A 26,232-nucleotide genomic window follows, 5' to 3' on the forward strand; every position below is an offset into this window, starting at 1 on the left:
CCGCACGCCCCGTCCTGTGTCCCGACTGCCCTCACTGCCCGCACAGCCCGCGTGCCCCGTCCTGTGTCCCGACTGCCCTCACTGCCCGCGTGCCCCGTCCTGTGTCCCGACTGCCCTCACTGTCCTCACTGCCCGCGCGCCCTGTCCTGTGTCCCGACTGCCCTCACTGCCCGCACAGCCCGCGCGCCCCGTCCTGTGTCCCGACTGCCCTCACTGCCCGCACAGCCCGCGCGCCCCGTCCTGTGTCCCGACTGCCCTCACTGCCCGCACAGCCGGCGCACCCCGTCCTGTGTCCCGACTGCCCTCACTGCCCTCACTGCCCGCGTGCCCCGTCCTGTGTCCCGACTGCCCTCACTGCCCGCACAGCCCGCGCGCCCCGTCCTGTGTCCCGACTGCCCTCACTGCCCGCACAGCCCGCGCGCCCTGTCCTGTGTCCCGACTGCCCTCACTGCCCTCACAGCCCGCGCGCCCCGTCCTGCGTCCCGACTGCCCTCACTGCCCTCACTGCCCGCACAGCCCACGCGCCCCGTCCTGCGTCCCGACTGCCCTCACTGCCCTCACTGCCCGCGCGCCCCGTCCTGTGTCCCGACTGCCCTCACTGCCCACACAGCCCACGCGCCCCGTCCTGCGTCCCGACTGCCCTCACTGCCCTCACTGCCCGCGCGCCCCGTCCTGTGTCCCGACTGCCCTCACTGCCCTCACTGCCCGCACAGCCCACGCGCCCCGTCCTGCGTCCCGCCTGCCCTCACAGCCCGCACGCCCCGTCCTGTGTCCCGACTGCCCTCACTGCCCTCACTGCCCACGCGCCCCGTCCTGTGTCCCGACTGCCCTCACTGCCCTCACTGCCCACGTGCCCTGTCCTGTGTCCTGACTGCCCTCACTGCCCGCGTGCCCCGTTCCGTGTCCCGACTGCCCTCACTGCCCGCGTGCCCCGTCCCGTGTCCCGACTGCCCTCACTGCCCGCACAGCCCGCGTGCCCCGTCCTGTGTCCCGACTGCCCTCACTGCCCGCACAGCCCGCGTGCCCCATCCTGTGTCCCGACTGCCCTCACTGCCCGCACAGCCCACGCGCCCCATCCTGTGTCCCGACTGCCCTCACTGCCCGCACAGCCCTCGTGCCCTGTCCTGTGTCCACTGCGTTTCCCGCTGACACCACCACCCAAGGACTGGGGTCCAAGGCCACAGGGGGCGGAGCTCCGAGGGGCAGTCTCTCCAGGGCCTTCGGTGCAGATGGTGTGGGGGCATCTTCACATCCAGACCTCCTGCGGGGGGTGCGGCTCTGCTTCCCATCGCCCCGTGGGCTCCACATCTTCCTCTCGTGTCCGTGGTCCGAGGGCTTCCTCTGCACCTGGCCGTGGCCAAGGCCACCCCCCTCCACGTGTTCCTGCGGGCCGTTCCTGGCTAGCCTTCCCTCTTCCTGGCCGGCCCCACGCTTTCACCTGGAGACCATCCTCAGTCCCTATGGCCCCACACGTCCGGCCACCCTCCGGGCTCCGCTCTGCCCAGTGAAGATTCCTCCTGCCAGAACTGGTCCTGGGCACCTCCCCACGCCCCGCAGATCCAGGGCAGCCAGGTCCCCGTGGGCTCCCGTGCGTGGAGGCCAGGGCCCCTCCTGCGGCCAGCACAAGCTCTTCCCCTAGGCCTGGCCTCTGAGCAGGACTGGGTCACCGCCCCCATGGCTGCCCCGCCACCCTAAGCCCTGTTCCCTGCCCGGCATTCAGCCCGCACGAGACTTGGGAGACGCTCGCGCTGGGGCAGCAGCCGAGGAAGGAGGTGGCGTGACCGGCAGCAGCCGGGGCCCCAGGGAGAAGGGGAGACACACCGGAGGACCGGGCCCTCCTCCAAAGCCCCCCACTGACCCCCTAGCCTGCCCCTTCAGAGGGTCCCCTACAGCGTCCACTGTGGGCTCCGCGTCCCACACCAGGAGGGAGGCAGACAGCCCCTGCCGCCCTTGGGCGGGACCACTTACTCTGGGGATGACTCCGGGGTCAGGTTGGACATCTCCTCTGGTGTCGGAACTGTGCGCAGGAGAGACAGGGAGACACAGCTGGTGACCACAGTGTGAGGAAGGGTCTGCACTGTGGGAGGGGTCCTATGGAGTCATCCCACACCCCCTCCCTGGCAGGAGACTCCGGAGCCCCAGGCCCTGGGAGCTGTCCTGACAGCCGGGGCCCCACAGCCCTCAGCTCTGCAGTGCGGCTGGTGGGCCCGGGAGCTGTCCTGACCCCCGGTGCTGAAACCAGGCCGCGCCTGCAGCCGGCCCTGCTGCCCCTCAGCCAGGGGCCCCACAGCCCTCAGCTCTGCAGTGCGGCTGGTGGGCCCGGGAGCTGTCCTGACCCCTGGTGCTGAACCCAGGCCGCGCCTGCTCCGGTCTTCAGCCGGCCCTGCTGCCCCTCAGCCAGGGGCCCCACAGCCCTCTGCTCTGCAGTGCGGCTGGTGGGCCCAGATAGCCAAACAGTGCCAACTGACCCTGGGCACCCAGCGCATGGGCAGGCTGCCCTCCATCGCCCTGGGGGTTTCCTGACCGTCGTGCCCACCCCTGCCCTGCAGCCACCTCTCCTCACAAGGCTGCAGAGGAGCGAGGGCCCCGGTGGGCTGAGCCGCACAATGGGGGGACGCGGGCGTCTGGGGGCTGTGGGCCTGTGCCACCAAGCAGACAAGGACACGGACACAGCGCAGTGCTTCTGGTAGGGTGAGCCATGCCCGCCTGTCCGCCCGCTCTGCAACCAGGATGCACAGGGCTCCCAGGGCCCCGCTTCTGGTCCCCTGCCCTGTCACCGAGCTCACCCTGCAGTTTCCGGCGGTGGAAGCGAGGCGACCCCAGGAAGCTGTTCTTGATGGAGTTGAGCCTCGTTCTCCAGGGCACGCCTCCGACGCTGGGGCTGGACGGCGGTGTGGGGTTGGGCGTGCCGGCTGGGCTCTCCTTGGGCGTGTGCACGGGCGTCCCCTTGGGGGTGGGGAGGGGACTGCCCCTTGGAGAGGGGTGAGGGGTCACCTGTATGGTGGGGATAGATTTCGTGTTCGGTTCAGTCCCGGTGGGTGGGAGCCGGGTGGGGACAGGCAAGGCGGCCAGCCCCGGGGGCAGGGCCAGCTGGGGGCTGAGGCCGCCGGGGACCGGGTGCCGGGCCTGGGTGCCGGCTGGGAGTGGGTTGGACTTGGTGCCCTGCAGAGGCCTGTCGGTCAGCTTGGCCTTGCTCGGCAAGGTCTGGGTCTTGGGGTTGGGCCGCGGGGCAGCCTGCGGAGGGAGGACGTGTCCGGGCCGAGAGGCGTTCCGACAAGCTTCGGGCTCCACGGCGGTGGCCGGGGTGCAGGCCACGAAGGGCAGCTCGGGGGGCGGAGGGGGGAGGACAAACTTCCTAACAGGCTACGGGACGGGCACAGAGGGCAGGGGTGGGGCACGGGTCCCCCATGCAGCCGGCCCACCCGCCCCGCATGCACACACACAGCACCAGGACCAGCGGGCGCAGGCAGGTGGGGGGAGCATTTTCCGCAAAAGAAAACAAGTGACACACAAGAAAACACACAAACAGAACAGAAAACGTGCAGTTAGCGAGAGCAGCCAGAGCCGCGGAGAATAGCACACGCGAGGGCCCGCAGCCAGCGGCGAGCTGGGCGGGGCAGGGGCGGGGCCCCTCCCGGGCGTCTGTCTGGGCGAGCACTCACCCGCGGGCTGCTGAGCGGGCTGGTGGAGAGGCCTGAGGAGGCACCGCTGATGGATCTGGACCTGAGGACAGAGGTGTGGGTGTGGCTCAGCCTGGGGCGGGCGCAGGCTCGCGGCTGCTCTTCCCGCAGGTGGGCTGTCCAGGAGGCCTGGAGACCTGGCACGTGTGGCCATGCCTGGGGCTGTGCTGCTGTCCGCACCCCACCTCTCCCCAGGCCCAGGAGAGCCCCCGAGGCCCGGGGGTGCCGCCTCAGGGCTGCTCCCCACCACGTGGGAGTGCCTGCCGCCCAAGGGAGACAGCAGCTCCCTGTGAACGGAGTCCAGCCACTCTCCACATTCCAGCTGCCCTGAGCCCGGCCTGACCCCCGAGGCTGAGCTGGCTCAGGGCCACCAGCTGGACACTAGCCAGCCCCTGTGCCCACAGCCCACTCACCCAGCCCAGAGCTGCCCACAGAGGGCCAGCCCTCCGCCCTGTCCTTGCTCACACCACAAGGGCTTGGGCTAGACGAGGCTGGGACGAGCACTGGCAGGGACCGCGGGCCTTTTCCACTACTGGCCACGCTGGGTCCACAGACCTGGCCCGGGCATGGCCAGACGGAGGGTGCTGTCCCCATGCGCCAGGCTGAGAAGTCACACGGCTGCACTCCCTCAGGACGGGACCTGGGCCTCTCGGGGCAGACGGGGGGCCTCTCAGGCAGACGGGGCCTCTCGGGCCAGACGGGGGGCTGCTGGGGCAGATGGTGGGGCCTCTCGGGCAGACGGGGGGGCTGCCGGGGCAGACGGGGGGCTTCTCAGGGCAGACGGGGGGGGCCGCTGGGGCAGACAGGGGCCTCTCGGGGCAGACGGGGGGGGCCGCTGGGGCAGACAGGGGGCCTCTCAGGGCAGACGGGGGGCTCTCGGGGCAGACGGGGGGGGGCCTGCTGGGGCAGACGGGGGCCTCTCGGGGCAGACGGGGGGGCCTGCTGGGGCAGACGGGAGGCCTCTCGGGGCAGACGGGGGGGCCTGCTGGGGCAGACGGGGGGCCTCTCGGGGCAGACGGGGGGGCCTGCTGGGGCAGACGGGGGGGCCTCTCGGGGCAGACGGGGGGGCCTGCTGGGGCAGACGGGGGCCTCTCGGGGCAGACGGGGGGCCTCTCGGGGCAGACGGGGGGCCGCTGGGGCAGACGGGGGGGCCTGCTGGGGCAGATGGGGGCCTCTCGGGGCAGACGGGGGGCCTCTCAGGGCAGACGGGGGGCCTCTCAGGGCAGACGGGGGGCCGCTGGGGCAGACGGGGGGGGCCTGCTGGGGCAGACGGGGGCCTCTCGGGGCAGACGGGGGGCCTCTCAGGGAAGACGGGGGGCCTCTCGGGGCAGACGGGGGGGCTCTCGGGGCAGACGGGGGCCTCTCGGGGCAGACGGGGGGCCTGCTGGGGCAGACGGGGGGGCCTGCTGGGGCAGACAGGGGCCTCTCGGGGCAGACGGGGGCCTCTCGGGGCAGACGGGGGCCTGCCAGGCCTCACACACCTGCCCTCTTCAAGAAGGAAACAGGCCTGGGGCCGACACAGACCCTGGAGAGGACGAGGGTGAGCCCGGCCCTGCCCCCTTCCCCCTCCAGCCTGCCTGCCTGGAGAGAGGTCTCACCCCCCACACCTCAGCCTGGCCTCTGGGCCTCAGGGTGCAGCAGAGCCCACACTGGCCAGGCCCTGGATCCTGGTCGCTCCACCGGCACCTGTGGGCTGGGACCCCATGGCCACAACCACCCAATTCCCCCACCTGACAGAGGCACAGAGCCTGGGGGCACCGACCCTGCCCCAGCCCAGCCTGCCCAGGGAGACCCGATGCTGAGACTGAATCTGGAGGGCTGGCTGCTCCCAGGTGGTACCTCCCACCCACCGCCAGCAGCCACAGGCTGACTGACAGCAGCCACAAGGGAGGCCAGGGCCTGGGGCCTCCCAATGACCAGCATGAGCTTGCCGCTTGGCACAGAAAAAGCAAAGAGCAGGAAGGGGGCGGAAGCCATCTGCACACACCCCTGCCTAGCCAGGTGGACCCTGGAGACTGCGCTGTGGCCGCCAGGGAAGAGGACACACCTGCACCCCAAAAGTTGGAGCAGCGGGGCGGGCGCCCAGAGACCACGGGGGCACAGCAGGGGCAGGCCCGGCCGCTTCGCCCTCAGGCAGCGGGCCCTGCAGGTCCAGGGCGGGGCACTCAGGACAGCCAGGCTGTACAGAGACCCCTGGGACTGTCACACCTCCTGCCACCAACTTGGGAGCCCGCCGTGGGCTCAGACAGCTGAACAGCCTCTGGCTGCCGCTTCCACCAGCTCTGGGGCTGGCGCTGGACGAGGTCGGAGGTTAACCAGGGCCACCACCGGCCATGGCGAAGGTGGCCCAGAAGGGGGCCAGGGCTGGGAGAGCGCAGTGGGCCTCCCAGCCCCCCCCCCCCGGGGCTGGCCGCCAGCCTCGCCCAGCAGCCCCGTCCTCCTGGGCCTCAGCCTGCCCTGACTCAGCTCTTCCCCTGGCTGGTGGAAGGTCCCCTTGCCGGAGAGGAGAAGGCCGGGTGCAGCCCAGGCCCAGCCCTGCCACCAGGCCCGTGTGTTGCCTGTGGGGCTGGGGGGCGGGGGTGGGCGGGCAGGGTGTATACCTGTCTTCTTTGCTGTATTGGGGGTGGGCTTCAGCGATATCCAGGCTTTTACTGAACATTGCTTTACTACAGCAAGAACAAAGCGAGAAAACAGAGTTACTGCCACAGCCCCACCAGGCCGGCTGGGAGCCAGCCTCCATGAGCTCCAAGCTGGGTGCCACCCACCTGGCCCCAGACCAGGGTGCACAGACACCAGGGGATGCCGGGCAGGGCGGCCTGGCCAGGCCCAGCGGGAAGCCCGTGGTCACTCAACACCGATTGACCAGAAAAGGGAGCAGAGCGCCGGAGGAGCTGCGGGGTGGGAGGTGCTGGGAGGAGGGGCTGTCTGGTGAGCACCAGGCTGGTTCACCCCGACCGCCCTGTCCCCAGCACCCCAGCCGGGCCTGGGAAGCAGAGTGGAAGCCGTGGCAGGGTGGCCCCCCTCAGGCCCCCACCTCAGGCCTGGGCAGGTGGGGCGGGAGGTTTGCTGGGTGGCCGGTGCAGGGAGGGCCAGGTCAGCTCTGCCAGCCCCGCAGGGTCCAGCAGGAGACCAGGGGCCAGGCTGGGAGGCTGGGCTGGGAGAGGTGCGCCCTCTACAGGCAGGACGGCACGGTCAGGGAAGGGGCCTCCCTGCTGCTCCTCCCCTCGCCCCACCCCACGGCCAGAGCTGGTGGGCCTCCCTGGCTGTCTGGGGACCTGGACAGAGGCTCCAGAGGGCCGAGTCCCTGGGGCCAGAGGCAGCCAGCCTGCCTCCCTGGGGAGGGCCTGGGGCCACGGGCACAGTTTGATCCCGATAGTGGCCCAGTTGCCCTATCTTCTAGTTGCTGGCAAATTCCTCAGAAGGCCTGGCCCCCTTGAACACCCAGCTGATCAGAGACAGCAGGGCCTGCTGAGATCACTCAGGGTGCTCCCCAGGGGCACCCTAGAGGGCTGAAGCCCCCACCTCGGCAATAACTTTTGGCCTCATCCCCAACAGGTCACACTCAGTGCCAGGGTACTGGCCACAGGCCTCACCGGGCAGCCCCGAACAGCTGGGGCTGTGGGGCCAGGGTGCCTGCCTTCCTCCAGAGGCCTGTGGGATAGCCCAGACTGCTCCTCATCCCCCAGAATTTCACTTTGCTGCTTCTTGCACAGCCATAGGTGACCCAGACGTGAGGCCAGCACTAAGTGGGGACATAGTGCGGGGCTGCCAGCTCTGAACATAGCATGACCATGAGCCAAGCTACTCTAGTCCAGCCCAGCCCAGCCCCACCCAGCCCAGTCCAGTCCCGTCCACTCCAGCTCAGCCCAGTGCAGCCCAGTCCTGTCCACTCCAGCTCAGCCCAGTGCAGCCCAGTCCAGTGCAGTCCAGTCCAGTCCACTCCAGCTCAGCCCAGTGCAGCCCAATCCAGTGCAGTCCAGTCCAGTGCAGCCCAATCCAGTGCAGTCCAGTCCAGTGCAGCCCAATTCAGTGCAGTCCAGTCCAGTGCAGCCCAATCCAGTGCAGTCCAGTCAAGTGCAGTCCAGTCCACTCCAGCTCAGCCCAGTGCAGTCCAGTCCAGTGCAGCCCAGTCCAGTCCAGTGCAGCCCAGTCCACTCCAGTGCAGCCCAGTCCATTCCAGTGCAGCCCAGTCCATTCCAGTGCAGCCCAATCCAGTGCAGTCCAGTCCAGTGCAGCCCAATCCAGTGCAGCCCAATCCAGTGCAGTCCAGTCCAGTGCAGCCCAATCCAGTGCAGTCCAGTCCAGTGCAGTCCAGTCCAGTGCAGCCCAATCCAGTGCAGTCCAGTCCAGTGCAGCCCAGTCCAGTGCAGCCCAGTGCAGCCCAGTCCAGTGCAGCCCAGTCCAGTGCAGCCCAGTCCAGTCCAGTGCAGCCCAATCCAGTGCAGCCCAGCCCAGTCCAGTGCAGCCCAGTCCAGTCCAGTGCAGCCCAATCCAGTGCAGTCCAGTGCAGCCCAATCCAGTGCAGTCGTCAAGTGCAGTCCAGTCCACTCCAGCTCAGCCCAGTGCAGCCCAATCCAGTGCAGTCCAGTCAAGTGCAGCCCAGCCCAGTGCAGCCCAGTCCAGTGCAGCCCAGTCCACTCCAGTGCAGCCCAGCCCAGTCCAGCCCAGTCTAGTCCAGTCCACTCCAGTGCAGCCTAGTCCAGCCTCATCTAGCTGAGATAGTCCAACCCAGTCCAGCCCAGCCCAGTCCACTCCAGCTCAGCCCAGTCCAGCCCAGCTCAGCCCAGTACAGTCCAGCGCAGCCCAGTCCAGTGCAACCCAGTGCAGTTCAGTGCAGCCCAGTCCAGTGCAACCCAATCCAGTCCAGCCCAGCACAGTGCAGTTCTGCACAGCCCAGCCCATTCCAGTGCAGCCCAGTCCACTCCAGCTCAGCCCAGTCCAGTTCTGCGCAGCCCAGCCCATTCCAGTGCAGCCCAGTCCACTCCAGCTCAGCCCAGTCCAGTTCTGCACAGCCCAGCACAGTGCAGCCCAGTCCAGCTCAGCCCTGCCCAGTGCAGCCCAGTCCACTCCAGCCCAGCCCTGTCCATGATGGCCTAATACAGCCCAGCTAACAAAGCAAAGCCCAGCACAGTGCAGTTCAGGGCAGCCCAGTCCAGCCCAGTGCAGCCTGCCCAGCCCCCGGGTCAGAAGGGCAGAGATGAGTTAGCACAGCCCAGGACATGTGCCAACTGCTCGGCCGGAGTATCAGCAGGTAGGGCACCGGGTCCTCCCGCAAGGCACGTACCTCTGGCCATGCTGGGCCATCTCGATGGCCCGTCGCGCAGGCACCGGGGAGCCGCCGTCTGTCACGCTCAGCACCTCCATGGACTTGCGTTCCGGCCGCCGCTTGCCATGCCGGTTCAGCATCGGGGAGTCCACCCGCTTCCGGGGAGGGTCTGCGTGCAGACCGGGGTCAGGCCAGGCCGCCCAGTGGGTATGGCGGGGTGGCGTGTGGCCAGGCCTCCCAGGGACCGTGTACCTATTTCATTCCTGGGGGGCAGGTCCTCGTCCTCGTGGCTGGGGTACCTCTCTTTCCGGTCCAGGAGGAGGAAATAAATCATCTTCTCCTGGTTCTCCCTGCGGTGGGGAGGGGGGGGAGAAGGGCCGGCGAGTGTGGAGGAGCCCATTGGTGGATGGCAGTCCCGCCCACAGCCCGCCCCGCCCACAGCCCGCCCCGCCCAGACCGCAGCGGGACCCCACGCAGGACGTACTCCTCCGACAGCAGGTCCTGCAGCAGCTTGTTGCGGTCCCGGAAGCAGCCCAGTGAGTGCATACTGTCGAGCACATCCGGGTCGATGTCCTCCAGGCTGGGCAGCGAGCGGATCTGCACCTTGCGGGGAACGGGCTGCTCGGGCTCTGGCTCGTTCTTGCCCCCTCTGTGGACAACGGGGCACCACCCGCGGTCACGGGACTTGGCCTCCCTGTGTCTCCTCCCCCTCAGCCCTTCCTGGGGACCCTGAGTCCTGCTGCTCTCTCCCTGTCCCAGCCCCTGTACACCTCCTGCGCCCTGCTGCGCCCACTGCAGGCCGGCCAGCCGGCCGGAGTCTCTAAGTGCTGGACCCAAGGCTGGGGGCAGGCCTGCACTGGGCTGGGTGCTCCCCCCCGCCTTCCCTAGCAGGCCCTCTGGGCCGCAGCGCAGGCAAAGCAGGCGATGAGTGGGAGGAGAGCTACTTACATATACCATGTGTGTTTCTGAATGTGCTCTAGCTACAAGAGAGAGAAACAGGGAGTTAGTGTGGAGGGAGCAGGGAGCCCGCGTTAGGAGGCAGAGGGAGCAGGAGCCGGGAGCACCGGAAGGGGGAGCACCGAAAGGGGGAGCATCGAGTGGGAGAGTACGGGGAGGAGGAGTACTGGGAGGGAGGAGCACCGGGAGGGGGAGCACTGGGAGGGGGAGCACGGTGGAGGGAGGAGCACCATGGAGGGAGGAGCACCATGGAGGGAGGAGCACCGTGGAGGGAGGAGCTCCGGGAGCGAGGAGCACTAAGAGGGAGGAGGACCAGAGGGCACAGGAGTGCCAGAGAGCAGGGGCAGGGGGAGGGTGAAGGGACGGTGAGGATGCAGAGGCAGGGAAGGTGGGGGGAGGAGCAGGGGAGGGTGGGGGACAGGAAAGTGGGGAGGGGCTGTGTTCCCAGAGGCTCTGTGCTAGCCCCGTGACCCTGCGATCCCAGGAAAGGAAATGCTGGCCAGAGAAAGGGGTGTGGCGGTGGTGGGGGCTGCAGGAAGGGGCAAGAGGGAGACAGAGCCTCTGGTGGCTCAGGGAGGGAAGCCGGAAGGAGAGCAGAAGGCAGCCAGGGGCAGCCCACCTGCTGGGAAGGGCTGGGGTGCAGGTGAGAGCAGGGGGCTCAGAGGCCCGCTCGCCAAGTCCCTCTCCACCAGCCTGGGGCCAGCTGGGCTGGGGAGCATGGGAGAAGGTGACCTCTCGGTCACCGGACCACCCCCATCCTGCAGAGGCCAGCCCAGGGGAGTCCTGCTGCCCTTGCCCTGGAGAACTAACATCCTTGTACCAGCAAAGCCCTGATGAGGCTGGCTGGGGGCTTCCTCCAGAAGTGGGACTTCCCTCAGACCCCCCCCCCCAGCTCCCCAGCTCTCTGAGTGGGTGGTGACAAACTATGCCCACTGACAGGGCTAGCCCAGAAGGTATGGGGGGAAGGGGACTAGAGTTGGTGGGCACTGGCTTCCCCGCTCTCTGGAGCCACTGCAGGACACAGGCAGCAGGAGGCCCCTGTGCACATACCCACCTAACTGTGCACACGTTCACACCTGGGGACATGCTCACACATGCGCACACCTGTACATATTCTCATGCACGTGTACACACAGAACTGCATCCGTGCCCATCACACACGCACCTGCGAGTGGTTCTCACACGCATGCGTGCACATATCTGTGCACAGCTGTTCATGCACTCACACACACATGCACAAGTGCAAACAACCGCATGCACTCTAGTTCACATGCATGCTCATACACCTATGCATCATTGAGTGCACACACAGAGCTGTGTGTACACTCAATCCTGAGCACACACACTGGTGCACACACGCGCACAAGTATACTCACACCTCTGCACACACATGTATATACTCATACACAAACCTATGCATGCACAAGTGCACATGCACGCACCCACGCACCGTGAAAACACCCACTGCAGTTTTGTGCATGCGCGCGCGCACACGTGCATGCACTCGCACGTGTACAATCCACACACCTGTGAACACCCAGGGCTCCCCATACCACACTGGCAGGCACAAGCCTCTCTTCCCACGGAGGTGGCATGGAGATGGGACGTCTCCGGCAGCGCGGGCCCGCCCCCTCCGGCCCTCCCTACACCTGTACGCACCGTGAGGCGCCGCGCCGCGTCCACTTCGATCATGCCGCGCAGCAGGCTCTGGCAGTCGGGCGGGATGAAGTGCGGCATGTGGAACACGCCCCGCTTCACCTTCTCCAGCAGCTGCCGCAGGTTGTCGTCGTCGAAGGGCAGCGCCCCCTGCCGGCCGGGGACGGGGTCACCGCGGGGCGGGGGGCTGGGGGAGGGGCGGGACAGAGGGGCAGGACAGAGACGGAGGGGTGAGGGGCGGGCGGGTGGGGCGGAGGAGGCAGGGCGGGGTGTGGGCCGGGCGGGGCTCACCACCAGCAGCGCGAACAGGATCACCCCGCAACTCCACACGTCCGCCTTGCGCCCGTCGTACTTCTCCCCCTGCGGAGGGCGGTGCGGTTGGCTTCGCAGGGAAGGAGGGGCCCGGGCCCTCGAGGGCGGGGGTGGGAGGCCCCTTTGGACAGGCAGGGACTTGGGGCGCGTGCTGACGACTTACCCGGATCACCTCGGGGCAGGCATAGTGGGGGGACCTGAAGGCAAAAGCAGCAGTCAGGGCTCAGGCTCGGGACTCGCTGTCCGCCCGGCCGCGACCTCAGGGCTGCCCCAGGACCGCAGCAGCTGGACGCGGACAGAGGGGTGCCTTCCCGCTCCCCTAGCAGATGCTGCCTGGGGAGAAGGCTCCACCGTGGAGCCTAAAGGGGCTCTGCTGTCTGTCACCCCACCCCTAACGGGGGGGGCTGGGAGTCTGGGGGCTCTGCCACACTCTAGGCTGCCCAGTTGTCCTGGTCCAAGGAGAGACATCAGATGAAGGACCGGGTGGATGGACTGAGGTCACAACCCAGCAGCAGCGCTGAGTGCACAGGGCTCGAACACCGGGGCTGGACCCGCCTGCTTTCAAGGCCTGGCCAGAGAGCCCAGGGAGGGTCTGGGCCGGACGGGGCAGCTGCAGCCCCCTCACTGCCCCGCACATCGGAGCCACCGCCAGAAGCAGAACCAAGGTGCTGGACAGCTGGGCCTGCAGGCCACCTGGCCACGGAGATCACTCCGGACCTCCGCGAGGCCGCAGCACTGAGCCAGCACCTGCGGACTGTGCAGAACCTGCCGCGGCCGAGAGGGGGCGCAGGCGCAGCGCACGGCGGCCCGGCGGCCGGCTCGGGTACCCACTCACCCGCAGCTGGTCTCCAGCAGGCTGTCCCCCACCTGCAGGGACGCCATGCCGAAGTCTGCGATTCGGATGTTGTTCTTCTCGTCCAGCAGAAGGTTTTCTGGTTTCAGATCCCTGTGGCTGGAAGGGAGGCGGGGGAGGCTGACCGGGGTCCCTCCCCCAGACCCCACCCACACAGCCCCCGGCCAATGGCAGGCCAGCCTGGTGATGTCACAGGCAGCCAATCGGAAGTCGCCTGCCTGGCGGCTGGCTGCGTGGTCTGGAATGGGAGAACAGGGACCCTCGGGTCCCACCACGTGCTCCCCCAGATCCCTGGGCAGGCTCCGCTGTACTCCCTGGGGGGAAGGGGGCGTCCCTCACCCTCACTGCTTCCCGCACACCTGCCCTGGCCGATGCCAACCTGGGCCCCTCAGTCTGAAGGGCCCTGTTCCCAGGACCCCTGAAAAAGCGGAGGAGGTGTCTTCCTGGTGCCAGAGGGGGTGTCCGCAGGGGTGGGCCTGTCTGCTGGCGGGGCACCTGGGGGCGGGGTCACGCGGGGGTCAGCTCGCACCAGATGGAGTGGCTGTGGCAGAAGTCCAGCGCTGAGATGATTTGCCGGAAGAACTTGCGGGCCTCTTTGGGGGTCAGCCTCCCCTTCTTGACTAAGTAGTCAAAGAGCTCCCCGCCAGACACGTGTTCTAGCACCAGGTATCTGCAGGGCCACGCGGGTGTCAGCTGGGGGTGCACACACGTGTGCGGCCCACCTCGGGGCCACCTTCAACACGAGGGGCCCCCTGCCCACCCCTCCTGGCCCACCTCCAGGACAGAGTCTGGAGGAGCCCTCTGATGCAGGGGACGGGGAGCACACGTGGCCCCCAGGCTGTTGAGGGACCACCAGGCCCCAAGGTGAGAGGGGTGCTGTGGTTGGGGACCCTCGTGGAGCTGGGGCCCTGGCCACCTCAGGCTGGACCCCCAGAGAAGAGGGAGGAACCAGACATTGAGGTACCTCAGGGAGTTCTGGCCAGCAAGGGGGCCCTCAGAACTGTGGGTCAGGGGCTGGAGCAGAGCACAGCAGGTCCTGGGGGAGTGGGTGGGTATGCTGGGTGGGGATGCCCAGCTGCAGTTGGATGGGGTACAGAGGGTGGGGGAAGAGAGGTCGGGAAGTAGAGGGCAGGAAGACGTGCCAGGGGGTGGTGGCTGGGGGACCCCACACCCCTCTGAAGGTGGTGAGAAGCTGTCTGTGACTGAGCTGAGCCTCCCTTCCCCTGATGGAGCCCGAGGGGGCTGGTTTCTGGGGTGTGGACCAGGGTTGGTCCCAGGCTTGTGGACACTGAAGCTTGTGGGCCTCAGGGGAGCGTGGTGGGGGACTAGAGCAGGAGGAGACGGGAAGGGTGGGCTGACCAGGAGGAAGGGGGGCCACAGGTAGCAGATGGCGCCAGAGCTGGTCTTCAGGACTCAAGGGTTTGGGGGAGGCACCCCCCTCAGGGCTTAAAAAGCCTGTCTTCAGGGAGAAGAGGTGGAGGAAGGGGCTGGAAACAGGGCAGGGTGCACTGGGTGGCGTCCAGGCAGGACACGGGAGTGCCCAAGCCCAGCACAGGCAGAAGGGTGCCCTGCTGGTGCCCTGACCTGGGTGGCCCCCGCTCGCCCCTCGGCCTCCTGGGCTGCCTGGGGACTCTGCCCCCGGAGGTGACTGGCCACTTGTCCACCTTCGTCCTAGGCACTTGGTTCCCTCACCAGACCTCGGCCCAGGCCACACCCCTTCCTTAGGCCGTCCTCTGCTTCCCGCCCCCTCCAAGGTGGCCTTCTCAGAGCTGAGCGCTCTGCCCCTCGTCCCCATGTGTCCAGCCTCAAAAGTGTCTCAACAGCCTGATCAGTGGTGGCGAAATGGATGGAGCATCAACCTGAGGCGCTGAGGTCCTAAGTTCGAAACCCTGAGGTCATTGGCTTGAGTGTGGACTCATCAACACGATCCCATATCACTGGCTTGAGCCCAAGGTCGCTGGCCTGAGCAAGGGGTCACTGGCTCAGTGCCCCCCCCCCAGTCAAGGCACATATGAGAAGCAGTCAATGAACAACTAAAGTGATGCAACCATGAGTTGATGCTTCTCATTTCTCCCCCTTCCTATCTGTCTCTGTCTGTCTGTCTCTCTCACTCTATAGAAAAAAGTTCTTGGCAGAAGTGAGGTGACCAGTGTCCTGCATGTTGTATGTGGAGGTGCGCCAGGCCTGCCCAGCACCTGCTTCACTGCAACCCTGGGGTATCAACAGGGCACTGAACGGCGAGTCCCACCGTCACGCCAGTGGGCGTGTGTCCCTGTCCGTGCCCTTGTCATGGTTCTGATGGTGGCCGAGTGCCTCCAGCTCACCAGTGTTGGGGCCCCAACCCCATTACCAGCCTCCCAACCCCTCAGGCCTGTGGTGACGGTGTCCCTGCTCCTTCTTGCCCCCACATGGGGCAGCTCTGTCACCCATCCTTAGTTAAACACTGGAACTGGGCCATTTGTGCCATGCTGGAACCCTGGCTGGCCATGGACCCTTGACTCCCACTGCAGCCCACTTCTCCAGGGTGCCCTGTCCCCCATGGCGGGCCCAGCTGGTGGCTCTGAGTCCCTCTCATCCCCGTGTGTCTGGTCAGGGAGCAGTGATGCCACCGCCTGGGGCTCATCCTGAGACGGCCCAAGGGGCTGCTGTCCCAGGCCCCAGACCCAAACTCTGGCCACCCCAACTCTCCAGACCCAGCAATACCTACAAATATTTTTTGTTTTCATAAACATCGTGCAGCTTTAGGACGTGAGGGTGTTCGATGAGCTTCAGGATTGCGATCTCCCGCTCCACCTGTGGGGCAAGGGGGAGGGGACGTCACACAGGACTTGTCCCCTGTAGATCTCTATGTCCACTCACCACCCGAAACTTGTGCCTGTGTGGCCCCACATGCTGGCAGGAACCTTGGCTGCTGGAGACACAGGGGGCCCCTTGGGACACCTCATGAGGGCCACGTGGTGCTTTGGAGCAGGGCCAGGCTAGCTACAGAGGCCCCACCTAGTGGGGCAGGCCGTCAGCCCAAAGGGCATCGCACACGCTGCCCGGGTGCCAGGACCACCTCCAGGCCCCTCGTCCAGCTGCAGCCAGTCCCTGCCGGGCCTTTAGGGGGACAGGCTCCGGTTACACCCGGCTCCTCCCTCCCCCCTCGAACATCTCAGCAACCCAGCCAGGCGCTGTCCAACACAGGGTCAGGATCTACCTGGCCCCTGCCTACACTGCCCCACCTCACCCAAGCAAGTGCCCCCTTTCCTTAAAACCACCCAACCTCAGGTCCCTCTGAAGTCCCCAGGTGAACCCACCCAAGTCCCACCCACCCCCGCCCAGCGGCCAGAGCAGTCCTCACGGAGGTCATTGGCCCTCACCCACCTACACAGAAGTGCCCCCATGTACCCTCCCTTCTGCCCTGCTCGGAGCGGATGAGGGAGGGTGGCAGAGCCGCCCCACCCCCAAGGGAGCAGGCAGACACCGGGACCCAGGCTGGCCCCTCCCCACGGAGCATCACCACGGGGTCTGCTCCAGTCTCAGGAGGAGAGGAGGCTGTCAGGTCTCAGGGAAACTGAGGCACGACCAGCTATCGCAGCCAGGTGGCACAGCACCTGGACGGTGCCAAGTGGCGGGCCTTCCCCCCAGGGCCCCGGTTGAGGCAGGGATGGGCAGCATGGCCGGAGCAGGACCAGCGTGGGGTGGTAGGGACAGATGCCAGGGGAGGGAGCCGGCTGCCCCTGCTCTGCAGCAAGCAGGGCCCCCTGGCAGGCGGCACTGCGGCTGGTGGCACTGAGCTCAGGGCCCACCTGCCCCCACCCCACCCCACTCACCTTCATCAGCACCGACTCGCTCAGCTTCTCTCGGTTGACGATTTTGATGGCCACCTTCTGACACGTGACACAGTGAATCCCCAATTTCACCAGGCCTGCAGGGGAGGGGGCCCATCAGACCAGCCCCAGGCCACACCCAGGGCCTCCAGAGCATACCTGGGGGTGGCCTCGGTGTCCGCCCCCGGGCCCTGACCTGGCCCCTCTTCAGCATGCCTCGAGCTGGACTCCTGTGACCACTGCCTGCCCTCCCACATTCCCTGGTCACAGCCTTACACAGCTCTGCCCCACCCCACGTCCCCCCTTCCCACAGACCTCCTTCACCCCCGGTTCCCGGTGGGTCCGTGACCCCAGTCCTGAGTCCCTTCCCTAGGCCTTCAGCTGGCTGGACGCCCCCAGCAGGGAGCCCGGACAGCCTCAGGTCCAGGACCCCCCACGCAGCCCTCTCCCCCAGCGAGCTCAGCCTCTGGCCTTCTGCAACGCTGTCCGCCTGCAGACCCCTGGACACCAGGGCAGGCCCGAGGCCATGCTGGTCAGCAGCCCCCGCCCCCACCTGCCCTGGAGCGCCCGCTGTGGGGAGCGCTCCCTAACCGTGCTCTCCTGGCCATGGTCCTAGCCACTGCCCCTGGCCAGTGCCCCTGGCACGTGAGCACAGCTGGGTGCCTGGTGGTAGCGAGACCCAGCCTCTCCACCACCACCCAGCCCCCTGCCCGCTGCCCTCGGCTGGACCGCTCCCCGGCCTTGGGGCCCAGACACCCTGTACTCCCTTCCCCGATTTGGGGGACCTGGGCACTGCCACGCAAGGGACAACCTGTTAACCACGGCACGGCGGCCCGACCGTGACTTCTGCTGTCTTAGGGGCCATGCACCACGTCAGGACTCCCCTTCTGTGAAGACTGAGGGCGCCCATGCTGTTGTTCCCGATTTCAGAAGGTGGCCCGGACAGCGCCCCTCTGACCTTCACACTTTCTTGTGTTTCCCAACTGCCTGGGTTTGTCTGGGCCCCTTTGTACCGGGGCGTGGGGGTGGGGTGGGAGTTTCTTACCAATTAGCCAGACCCTTTGTCACATGTCCCCCGACCAACCTCACGTCTCAACCGTATCTCCTCCCTGTACCCACGTCTCCCCCCAGCATGCATCACGGAGGTCCCCTCCAGCTGCCGCAGCCTCTGCCTTGTCGTGGCCAAGAAACAAGCCCGTGCTCCTGGAGGGGGTGCCGGGCCCTCCCGGGAGCCCCAGGCCTGAGACCTGGAAGCCCCATCAGGAAGGACAGATGCCCAGCAGGGTGTGCCCGCAGAGCCTGGCTCCCGCCCAGGAAGGGCTGTGGCCTCCTGGGGCCTCTCCCTGGCTGCCTCTGATCCGCTCAGAGGCCTCGTGGCTTCCGACCGGGTGGGAGGAGGCAGCTCGCCCGTCCATCCGTCAGAGCCAGCGGCCTGGGGACTCTGCTGCCTCCAGGACCAGCAGGGCTGGCACCCACTCCTCCCCTCCTTGGCCCAGACATGGAGACAGACGGGAGCGAGCAGAGCTGGAGGCAGAGCTGCCTAGCACGTCCCCACCATGGGGGCCGACAGGCCGAGAGGAGCCAGGGATTGGTGGCAGCAGGGGGCAAAGGCCACACTACTCCGGCAGGGATGAGCTCCCACAAGTCCCTGAGTGCCCAGGACAGATGCCAGGTGAGGTGGGTTTCTGGGAAGAGATTCCAGAAACACCCGAATGACCGTGAGCCTGAGAGACCCCACGGGGCGGGGCCGGGAGCCTGAGAGACCCCACGGGGCAGGGCCGGGGGCCGGGAGGCAGGTGCGTGGCCCCGTGCCAGCTCTGCACAGCTGTTCATTTGGCAAAACACAGGGAACAATGCAATGTCCCTGAGTCGTGCGGCAAAGTAGCTATGGGCTGGCGAGGAGCTATCGGGCAGGCGTGAAGATGGCCACACCACCGAAACATGTAAGCCAGGGAGGGAGGACGCTGGTTATAGGCCCCCGGCCTGCACAGGAACGCGCACACACACACCCCGTGCGTGTCCCTGGAGGCAGACGTCACAGACATGGGGGGGGCTGCCTGCTCCCAGAAGAGTAAGCACCCAGTCTCACAGTGACAGGCAGCCGACGACCCTCTGGAAGCAGGAGGTCAAGTAGCACAGCCACCGCCAACAACAGCAGCCGCCATCTGAACCGGGCACCAGGCACTGTGAGTCGGGTGACTGTGGCCACCCTGGTTTAGATAAGAAAACACACCAGCAGGTGCACCGGCTGCTCAGAAAGGCGGGAGGACAAAGGGCACAGGGACAAGGGGCCCCGGGTGAGCCCCAAGTGGTCGGGCATGGCCAGCTGCACTCTTGGGCCCGTGGGCTGAGGCCCCGGCGGCCAGGACACAGGCTGGAATGTGTGCAGGAACTTTGTCAGCTCCCCTCCTGCCCTGCAGACTCCTATACACCCCTCAAAGCCCAGCATGAAGTACCCCTCCCTGGTGAAGCTTCCCTGCCACCTAGGCAGCGGTTTAGCCCTGGGTGTGCTGGGTCTCCAGGGCAGGGGCTGTGGGTTCTGGGCAGCCCTGCCTATCCCTGGGGGCCGGCAGCAGAGAGCAGGTGAAGACAGCCCTGAGCCACCTCAGCCTCGGGAGGGCGGCGGCAGCTCCTGCTGGGGAAGCCGGCAGCCGCCCTCAATCACCCCGCCCTCCTAGTGCTCCGGCTCATTATCCAATTGTGGTTTTATCTCTAATTACTGTCTTTACGGCGAACACACACGGGTGACAGGGAGAGAGGAAAAGTACGGCGTGTCACTCCACGGGAGACGCCGAGGCGTGCGCCAGAGGGTGTGTGTGTAGGGAGCCCCAGGCCCCCGGGAGGACTCCGGGCAGGGAGCCCCCCCAGGACCAGACACTCGGGCTGCCCCCAGCGCCCTCACCGGCCCCCCCGGGAGGACTCCGGGCAGGGAGCCCCCCCAGGACCAGACACTTGGGCTGCCCCCAGCGCCCTCACCGGCCCCCCAGGGAGGACTCCGGGCAGGGAGCCCCCCCAGGACCAGACACTCGGGCTGCCCCCAGCGCCCTCACCGAGCACCCAGGGGGGACTCCCCAGGACCAGACACTCGGGCTGCCCCCAGCGCCCTCACCGGCCCCCCAGGGAGGACTCCGGGCAGGGAGCCCCCCCAGGACCAGACACTCGGGCTGCCCCCAGCGCCCTCACCGGGCACCCAGGGGGGACTCCCCAGGACCAGACACTCGGGCTGCCCCCAGCGCCCTCACCGGGCACCCCAGCCGCACTCCAACAGGCCTGGGAGGAGGGTTCAGGGCCTGGAGGTCAAGGTCAAGCTCAGCCTGGCCCTGCCCCAGCCCTCCCCACCTGGGCAGGCAGCCTCTGGTATCTGCCCCCCAGGCTGACCCGTGGCCTGTCCTGTGGAAGGGCCCGAAGGGGATGCAGACAACACGGCTTCCTCTGTGTGCCATCTCGGACCGCCTCCCTGTGTGTCCGTGACGTGCTGGATGTCCAGCCACGCCCGGAAGGCCCTCGCTGCTGGGAGCCCGGGGCAAGGCACTGCCAGCTGGCCCTGTAGCCTCGGGACACAAGCCCTGCCTGGTGGAGTCCTGTGAAGTGACCACGCAGGCAGGTGCCCAAGGCTCCTGCACGCCCGGCGAAGCCAAGGGAGGAAGGACCTTGCGGCCATTTCTCCATCAGACCACCGGGTCTCAGACCGAGTCCCTCTGAGTCCCCGCACCGGGGACGTGCACCCAGCTGAGGGGGCAGAGCTGGCCCTGGGGGGGGCCTGGGGGGCCTCCAGGGACCCCGTTTCTGACTCGCTCGTTCTCAAGGCCGCTCACCTGCCTCTCTCGCCCCGCACAGCCCACCCGTGACTACCCGGACAGAGGTCCTATCCTCGCTGGCGGGCCCCATCACAGCCCTCCCCCACCCCTCCCCTCCCCCCCCCCCACAGCCCTGGGCCCCCCTCGGTGGGGTCAGCTCTCCAAAGCCCTGGAGTTTCTGTCTCCAAAGTCCTTCTGGCCTGTGCCCTCCCCAAGTCTCCTCCCGCCAGACAAGCCCCGTCCCTCCCGCTCAGGGTAAGGGGTCGTGCGTGTCAGCGGCCACAGACCACCTTACCGTACAGGGCACTGGGCACATGGCTACGTGTCAGCTGCTCTTTGGGGACAGGTGACCAGCGAGCAGCCTCCTAAGACTCATGGGGGACAGGATGCATCAGAGTCCCAGCTCAGAGTCCACTGCCACCCCAAGTCCCACCCCTTGGGCTCCCGCTGAGCCAGGGGGAGCAGGGAAGGCTCTCAGCTCCTCGATCCCACCACCAACGCTCACAGCCTGGGCATCGCTAACTCCTGGGACAGCAGACTGACCGTCCTCGCCCGTTGCCAGTCACTGTGCCTCTGGGACCACAGGGCCAGCTCCCCGGGGCCACAAGCACAGCAAACAGTGACCCACTTTCTACACCTCACAGACCTCGCTGTTGGGGCTTGGGGGGCAACTTCTGTGGCCCTGCACAGCAGACGCACCCACCTCCCTGAGGCTGACGGATGGCCCCCTCCTGCCTGGGCTCTCCTGGGGGGGGGGAGCAGGAGCCCCACTGGCTCTTGGGAAATGAGTCAGCAGAGTTGACTGCCCTGAGCCAGCACGGCCTCCTCTGGCCTGGCAGCGTGGCGGGCAGCGGGAGTGACGTCCGAGGACAGGCAGGAGTGGACACAGCACCGCGGCTGTGACGGAGAGAGCCACGGGACTGCGGGAGGACACGACCCCGTCCTCCAGCCCAGCACAAACACTGCTGTGGGGATCGGCTGCAGCGTCCGCCTGCTGAGCGGCCTGGACCTGAGCTCACGGCTGGCAGGCTGCCCGTGACCGTCCGGGGACCCGAGGGGACACGGTCCCACCAGACCACAACCCTGCGTCCAGGCCACAACCCCACGTCCAGGCCACAGCCCCACGTCCAGGCCAGCACCCACATGTCAGCCCACTGTGCCCTCATCACAGCCCTCCTGAAGGGGTGTCTGGCCTTCCCCACTGGCCGACGGCCCCGACAGGAGCTGAGGCAGCAGATGTACCAGGTACCAGCTGGCCACGGGCTTCCCCAAGAAGCCGAGCCCTCTGCCAGCTCTCCGGGCGCCTCCCGGTCCGGGGAGGAGGAAGGGGGTGAGGCCCGGCTGCTCGAGGCATCTGCAGTGTCCCCACTGCCCCGGCTCTGCGGCCTCCGCCCCCTCCTCCTGCGGTAAAACACTCCGGGAGGACCCCCACGGCTGCTGCTGCTCTATGTGGCCGACGGAATGTGGCAGAAAAGATGGCCCTGTCCTCCCACGGTCAGAGGCTGAGAGCTGCTCCCTCAGTCCCACGCTCTGGACCTCTGCCCTAAGCAGCCCGCCGCTGGTCTTGTGGCCACGCCTGCAGAGACACCCAGTGGCAGCCACCGGCTGTGAGAGAGCCCTGGCTCCCCTGAGCTCCTGAGACCCCTGAGCCCAGCCACCTCGCTCAGCTGCCCCGGGACCACTGGGTTTTGGGTAACCTGTCACGCAGCACTGGACGGGGAACACAGTCCCCCTACTCCCGGGCTGCAGAGGGACACTCAGCACTGGCACCTGGTGTGAGCTGACCACAGGGAGGGACCAGCCAGTCTCACGGGGTTGAGGGGGAACGCATGGCCTCAGCAGCAGCCTGGCTGGAGTGGGCCAGGTGGCAGTCTCAGACGAGCCTCCTACCCACCCCGAGTTTCCTCACTGGCAGAAGTGGGGAGACTGACCCCTGCTCCCCGGCCCAGCTCTGTCTGGACAGCACGGAGCTGCCTGTGACCCCTGGGACAGGAAGAAGGCACACAGGGTAGGTCTGTCCTGCTTCTCTCCACATGCCAACAGCAGCTGGCGGTCCCAGGCAACCTCCCTGGTGGCTGTGGCAGGGCCACAGTCTCTCCCCAGCTGTTGTCCCCTCCCCTCACCTGCCGGCCAGCTCTGCACCGGCGAGAGCGCAAGGGCCTGCCTGGCTCCCAGGACTGGCTCTTCCTGTGCCCAGACAGACTGGGGGACGGGAGGGGCAGTGGTCGCTGGAGCCCAGCTGGTCCTGCGAGGGAGCTCCAGGGACCAAGCGCCACCCAGTGGATGGCCAAGGGCTGCTGGCAGCTAGCTGAGCCTCCCGGACTCCCAGAGACACCGTGGGATCCACCCGGGGCTCCCAACTACAAAGGAAGTGTGTGGCCCTAAAAAGACACATCCAAGTCCCAACACCTGGCCCCATGAACAGGACCTTGTTTGGAAAGAGGGCTTGGGCAGAGTTGAGGTACGAGCTCTCCCTGCACACGGGAGATAACTTATCTGCAGTGACATGCGATCTTCTAACGGGCGGGGGCGGGGCTGGGCGGCTTCTCCCACAGCCCTGAGGAGGAGCCAGCCGCGGACTCCAGCCTCGGCCCGCGTGGGAGCGACCAGCACGTGGCCGTCTGTGGGCCCGGGGAACCAGTGCGGGCATCTTCAACTCACAGGAGTGTTTTGCCTTCAATTTCCTTTTATCAGTAAACTCCCAGGATGCTTTGTTCATCCCACGAGGGCTTTGTTGAAGCCGGCGTGTTCCAGGGGGCTCACTAAGCTGGACGTGAGCTGCTCCCTGCGCCCACACACACAGGCAGCAAGCGTGTCCGCGGCTCCTAACAGCACGGAAGCGCCCGCCGGGCTCCCCACGCAGCATCGGTCTGGAGACACTGAGCGTGGGACCTGGGGTGGGGGTGGAGTTCAACCACCTCTATAAGGGCCTCCACAGAGGCCCAGCTGGTTCTCACCCACACCCGGCCCTGGCAGCCATGGCTCTGAACCTGCAGGCTGCTGACCACTCAGCCTGCAGCCACTGCTGACCACTCAGCCTGCAGCCACTGCAGACCACTCAGCCTGCAGCCACTGCTGACCCTGGGGCACAATGGGCTCCCGCAGAGCTCAGGCCTGGATGGGGTCACCTGCTCCAGAAATGTCTAGTGAGGAGGAAGGCTCCCCGGTCTCCTCCACTTGAACTCCTCACAACAGCCCGGCTTTCTTTCTCAGAGGGGGAGGCAGGCCGGGTGAAGCCTGGGTAACATCAAGGCCTGTGCTCTTGCGGGAAGGTACTGGCACCAACTCCACACCTTCACCCTCCCGGTACAGGCCGAGGGAGTCAACGACGCGCTGGTCAAGAAGGTAGAGCGAAACCCGGACAGGCTGGACCTGGACCGACTCTGTTCATTTGCCCAGGGCCGCCGAGGGGCGGGACCCGGCGAGTCTGCGGGAGCCCGGACACCTGGAGCAGCTTTCAGCACCGTGGACAGGGCCTCCCAGCACTGGGCTGAGCCGCTGGGATGGTCCCGCCCACAGGGCTCGGGGACAGCTCCGGGCAAAAGTTTGTGGGACGCCAGAGCCAGGGTGCCCTTGAAAGCCGGTTGTCAGCGATCCTGGGGCGCTTCCTCTAGCCACAACCCAGCTCTTCCCTGGGATTGAGGCCTGGACGCAGGTCCTGCTAGTCCTGGGGTTCATGAAGGCGGCGACCTGTACACCCAAGACACCCCTACCTCCGACTGGAGGAAAGCAGTTGGAAGCTAGGCCAGTAACCCGGGCCCAGGCGCTGGGGGGCCGCCCCCACTCAGCCCAGCCTCAGCTGCCATCCCTCTCTCCTCCTGTTCCCAGATCCAGGATCCGCGCGCGCGTTCTTGTCTGGCGTGGAGTCGGCTCCTTGTAGGCAGAGGGAGGATCCGGCGCCTGGGGCGGGAGGAGCGCAGGGAGGCGGGCTGGGCTCTGGAGCTTGCGAGCAACCTGACCCCGAGTTTCCCGGGTCCCAGATCAGAGGACGCCCAGGCCCAGCAGGACCACTGCAAACACTCCGCGGCGTGCGCGCCTGGGGCCTCCGCAGACAAACGCGCGGCTGCGAGGCCTCCCCTCACTAGCCCCGCGGACGCCACGGGGGACTCCGCAGACTCAGACTGCGGGTAGCGGGAGGGGGTGGCGCAGACATCAAAGCGCCGCTCGTCCCCCCCCCCACCACCACCTCATTAGCTGGTACCGGCTGCCTTGCTCCCGCGCCTGCGCCCACGCCCCGCCGACCTCCTTTCCCACCGCACGCCCCCTGCCCCAGCTCTAGCGGGCTGAGCAGGCGCCCCAGTTCTCCCGGCCTCTCCGTCCCAAACCCCTCCTGCTCCTCCATTTTGGGGGTCACTCCCGGACCTGCGCCCCGCCCCTAGCTTTGCGCCTCAGCCGTCTCCACTGCATCCTCGGGTTGCACCCACATTTCCCCGTCTCAGGGAGGCCCTGCCCACTGCAGCTGCAGTGACACCCCCGCACCCCGTCATGCGCCCGGCTCCCAGCTCACACCCACGCACGCTCCCCCGGGTGTCCGGAAGCAGACCCCGATGGAGAGGCCCTGGAGCAGGGGGTAGAGAGGTAGGGAGGCCGGGCACCCCCGGCGGCAGCGCACAGCTCTCTCTCAATATAGATTCCGCAGTTTCCTTCGCCCACCAGCGCCATGCAGGCGGAGGGGAAGGCGGCCGTGCGCGTCTCTTGGGAGACAACTGTTCACGCTCCGAAAAGGAACCTCTCAAATTAAATTAATTAAGCCCTGAAATATTTCACACGCGCTACAGCAGCTGGGCCGCCTCTGCTGAGCTACTGGCCCTCCCCACGCATGGCCCCCAAATAGGCTGAAGGGGCACTGCTGTCCCCTCTTCAAACAGACTGGAGCCCTCCCCCCCACCCCACTCAGGCGTCCCCTGATCCGAGAGAAGGGACGCGCGGGGGGGGGGGGGCACTCAGGCGCTCCTTACATAATGCTGGGCTGTTCTAGGGCCAGGCACTTTCCTGGCTGGAGCCGGCCGTCTCTGCAGCCCCAGGGTGGGCAGGAGGAGGACAGCTGAGGTCAGGGCCCAGGCTCTGAAGCCTGGTTCCCTGTCCCCTCCTGGGGTGGGGGCTCAGGCGGCCCCCCTAGCCCCAGGGGTGTCCTAACACTCTCTCTTGCCAGTGGTAAAGATCGGATGAGAGCCCTCAGACACATCTGCAGTCCTAAGCATCCTACACTACTTCCCCAGAGTCAGCCTGGAATGGCACCAGAAGAGGCTCATCTGGGGAGCCCAGAGGCCGTTTGCAGGGGCTTGGAACCAGAGCCCCTAAAAATCAGAAGACATCACCTACACCCCACCCTCCCCAAAATCTGCCTCTCTGTTCTGCACCCTATTGGAAGAGGCTGAAAGGAACCACCAATGGAAGCCCCAGGGTTAAGAACCCACTTTCCGGGACCCAGTGGGGGGAGGGGTGCGACCCTCGGGTACACAGACCCTCCTCCCATCCGGACTCAGGCCAGGCTCCCAAGGTCAAAGCTGGGGAGGAGTGAGATGCTGGACACCAAAGGACACCAAGTGCCTAGGCCTCCCGGCACAGTAAAGTGGCAGGGGCCACCTGCGTGCTCCCCCAGTGGGGGACGCTGGTGTGGGCTCAGACACAACTGGGGACAGGAACATCCCATCTCCGGAGGCGGTTCCCAAACAGGCCTCCGTGTGGTGTGTGTCCAGAGGGGAGCTGCAGAGGACTGGTCCCACGGGACTTGGCTGCCCAGGTGATGGGGGAACCCAGAGCATGGAGCGCCAGGGAAGGAGGGGCCTGGACAGAGGCGGGGGTGCCCTGGGCGGAGCCAAGCCGGGGCTCCTGCTGGCCACCAGACGGACCTAGGTCCCTTGTTTTGGCCTCCTGTCAACTCCACATTCGGGATTTA

At 67.1% G+C, this 26,232-nt stretch overlaps 1 protein-coding gene across 16 annotated transcripts in view; it reads right to left on the bottom strand.

Moving 5' to 3' along the window:
- Positions 1–26,232, bottom strand: part of BRSK2 (BR serine/threonine kinase 2) — a 63,408-nt gene that overhangs the window by 12,259 nt on the left and 24,917 nt on the right. For 9 of the 16 annotated variants that reach the window (XR_010728176.1, XR_010728175.1, XM_066252395.1 and 6 more), the window contains exons 2-16: positions 16,540–16,634; positions 15,432–15,517; positions 13,254–13,394; positions 12,707–12,823; positions 12,035–12,068; positions 11,851–11,919; positions 11,563–11,709; positions 9,895–9,926; positions 9,431–9,595; positions 9,199–9,296; positions 8,965–9,115; positions 6,281–6,346; positions 3,663–3,723; positions 2,787–2,994; positions 1,969–2,017 (exon numbers count right to left, since the gene is read on the bottom strand). Coding sequence is in view for 13 of the 16 variants with exons in the window: in XM_066252395.1 (XP_066108492.1) it covers positions 1,969–2,017; positions 2,787–2,994; positions 3,663–3,723; positions 6,281–6,346; positions 8,965–9,115; positions 9,199–9,296; positions 9,431–9,595; positions 9,895–9,926; positions 11,563–11,709; positions 11,851–11,919; positions 12,035–12,068; positions 12,707–12,823; positions 13,254–13,394; positions 15,432–15,517; positions 16,540–16,634 (1,519 nt within the window). In the remaining 3 variants the exon portion in view is untranslated. Of the gene's footprint in view, positions 1–1,968; positions 2,018–2,786; positions 3,364–3,662; positions 3,724–6,280; positions 6,347–8,964; positions 9,116–9,198; positions 9,297–9,430; positions 9,596–9,894; positions 9,927–11,562; positions 11,710–11,850; positions 11,920–12,034; positions 12,069–12,706; positions 12,824–13,253; positions 13,395–15,427; positions 15,518–16,539; positions 16,635–26,232 lie in introns of those variants that run through there. The other 7 variants (XR_010728177.1, XM_066252399.1, XM_066252397.1 and 4 more) reach the window with 3 other exon arrangements.

This window comes from Saccopteryx bilineata, chromosome 1 (assembly GCF_036850765.1).
Source record: "Saccopteryx bilineata isolate mSacBil1 chromosome 1, mSacBil1_pri_phased_curated, whole genome shotgun sequence".
Lineage (NCBI taxonomy): Eukaryota > Metazoa > Chordata > Mammalia > Chiroptera > Emballonuridae > Saccopteryx > Saccopteryx bilineata.